The 2,031-nt window shown below is 39.0% G+C and overlaps 2 protein-coding genes across 6 annotated transcripts in view; one reads left to right on the top strand and one right to left on the bottom strand.

Annotated features, from left to right (window-relative positions):
- The window catches only part of vps33b (VPS33B late endosome and lysosome associated), an 8,746-nt gene extending 7,540 nt beyond the window's left edge, over positions 1–1,206 (bottom strand). The window contains exons 1-2 of one of the 4 annotated variants that reach the window (XM_035682473.1): positions 1,071–1,206; positions 540–675 (exon numbers count right to left, since the gene is read on the bottom strand). In XM_035682473.1, coding sequence (XP_035538366.1) covers positions 540–635 — 96 coding nt within the window. In that variant the 5' untranslated portion in view covers positions 636–675; positions 1,071–1,206. Of the gene's footprint in view, positions 1–539; positions 676–952 lie in introns of all 4 variants that reach the window. The other 3 variants (XM_035682472.1, XM_035682474.1, XM_035682475.1) reach the window with 3 other exon arrangements.
- Positions 1,094–2,031, top strand: part of hddc3 (HD domain containing 3) — a 2,862-nt gene continuing 1,924 nt past the window's right edge. Inside the window, exon 1 of one of the 2 annotated variants that reach the window (XM_035682503.1) lies at positions 1,094–1,237. In XM_035682503.1, the coding sequence (XP_035538396.1) occupies positions 1,126–1,237 (112 nt within the window). In that variant the 5' untranslated portion in view covers positions 1,094–1,125. Of the gene's footprint in view, positions 1,238–1,334; positions 1,573–2,031 lie in introns of those variants that run through there. The other variant, XM_035682502.1, reaches the window with a different exon arrangement.

The raw sequence follows: 2,031 nt of genomic DNA, 5'->3' as shown, positions 1-2,031 counted from the left end.
TATCACCAAGAAAAATTAGAAGCTTATTTTTCAAATAATATAAATAGATAATTAGATAATGAAGAGAAAGCTGTGCGAAAACGTGGGTGCATTAATTGTAATTGCATACTTTCTCTATTATACCACGGTGGTGATAAGAGTCATGTCAAAATGACCATGGGTTGTGTCCAGAAGTGCTGCTTTTAACTTTTTCTATATACTTTAATTTTATAGTTTGTTTTTAATATTCTTCTAATCTATTAATAATATTAGCCAATATTTTTACTGTGATATTCTTTGTTTTCTGTTTTCTATTGCTGCTGTGTCAAATGAATTTCTCCTTACGGGGATCAATAAAGGAATTATCTTATCTCATCTCATCTCACAGTGTAATTCAGTGTAATAAAATCCCATATTTCTCCGTTTTGTTGACAGATCTGTGTATTCAACTGAAGCTCCTAGAATTAAAACACGAACATATGCTATGTATACATGCAAGTCCCAGTGCTGGTGGTACGTCTGCAGCAGGAGTCAGGTGGCCAAATGAAGCAGAGACCTACCTGTTCCAGCAGGTAGACGAGCTGATCTCTGGCCAGCCTCTTGAGCAGAGAGAAGTCAGGGAGCTCTGGGGAATCTCTCCTGGCACTGTGAGCCATCCTGAGCCACAACAGGGACAGGACACCCGTCACTCATCCACTGCACACACAACACATAACCTACTACTCCGGAAACAGACTGTAATCAGCAGAAAAACACACACAAGAGGCAAAAATCTGCCTACTGGCTGTGTTAGCTCGTTGGCTAAAAACACATCCTTCAAAACACATGAATGTGCAAGAGTAACGCGAGTGTCAAAACGCTGACACTAACATGGAAATAATGTCACAAAAAGATCCAATAAACGATCAAATTAAGCAGTGCATATCAGTCAAAACGACAGCAAAAAAGGCGCTTAGCTGATTTTAGAAACTACCTGCTTCCGTAGCGAAACAAGCGGAATCGATCCCCTCGAACAGCTGTTTCCCTCCGGACATCATAAACAACGGACTGTGTTACACTTCTAGGAGCAGAGACGTTTGAGTCCGACTCACCTGACGCTTGTTGTTTTCCTCCCGTCACTCACATTTACATGCAGCTTTGTCCACCATGAATACAGACGCAGTTTTGTTGTTAGAGACAGTTCATTTCGCCGCAGAGAAGCATCGTAACCAGCGACGTAAAGACGTAGAGCAGACGCCGTACGTTAATCACCCCGTTGGTACGTACGACTCTTTCTATCGCTGCGAGGCCTTCAGGTGCTGCTCGGAAATCTCCCAACGCTGGAGAAATGGAAATTAAAAACTGGATTTAAGTGTTTTAAAATAGTTTTCAGACGTTTTAATTCGTGGTGTCGAGTGATTTTGTGACTCGGGGTTCTGGGATAAATATATAACTTTAGAAATAACGTTAATGTTGGACATTTAATTAAATTAATTTTAGTTATTAAGAGCGATGCATTGGCTCATATGGGCTTGTTGCACAGCAGACATTTTGTAGTGTCGTAGCAGGAAACTCACAGGTGTAGCAGGTAAATGATGAATGCATTCCGTTCAGGTGAGGTCCTGCTGGTTTACTGGCACTGTGACACTGAAGAAAACTGAGCCATCTTTACTGTGATTGTCATCCTTTAAGTCCACTTGTGTTTTTCCTGCTGTGAAAAGTCAGAAGATATGTCAGTGTTGGTGTTCATGTTGGTTGATAAGTAACAAAATATTTAGGATTTGTATCAAGATTGTTGTTTATGTTTAAGAGAATTTCATAGGCTGATATATTGTCTTTAAAAGCCTTTAATTTTGATATTGTATTGGCCTCGGTTGGGCCATAATAAACATCATAATAATAATAACAATCATGTTTATATATTGATGCTACATTGCTTGGCATTTCAAATGTACTTAAATACTTCACTGTGGTACCACAAGGATCCATATAAGGACCTTAATCAGTTCTTATTTATACTACATATATCTTCTGTCCCCATTTTATTTGCTGATGATACCGAAATTATTTTAT

This window comes from Morone saxatilis, unplaced genomic scaffold, assembly GCF_004916995.1.
Source record: "Morone saxatilis isolate NCDOM2014 unplaced genomic scaffold, NCSU_SB_2.0 Contig11, whole genome shotgun sequence".
Lineage (NCBI taxonomy): Eukaryota > Metazoa > Chordata > Actinopteri > Moronidae > Morone > Morone saxatilis.
The sequence above is the reverse complement of the archived record's forward strand: the minus strand, read 5'-3'. Positions and strand labels throughout refer to the sequence as shown.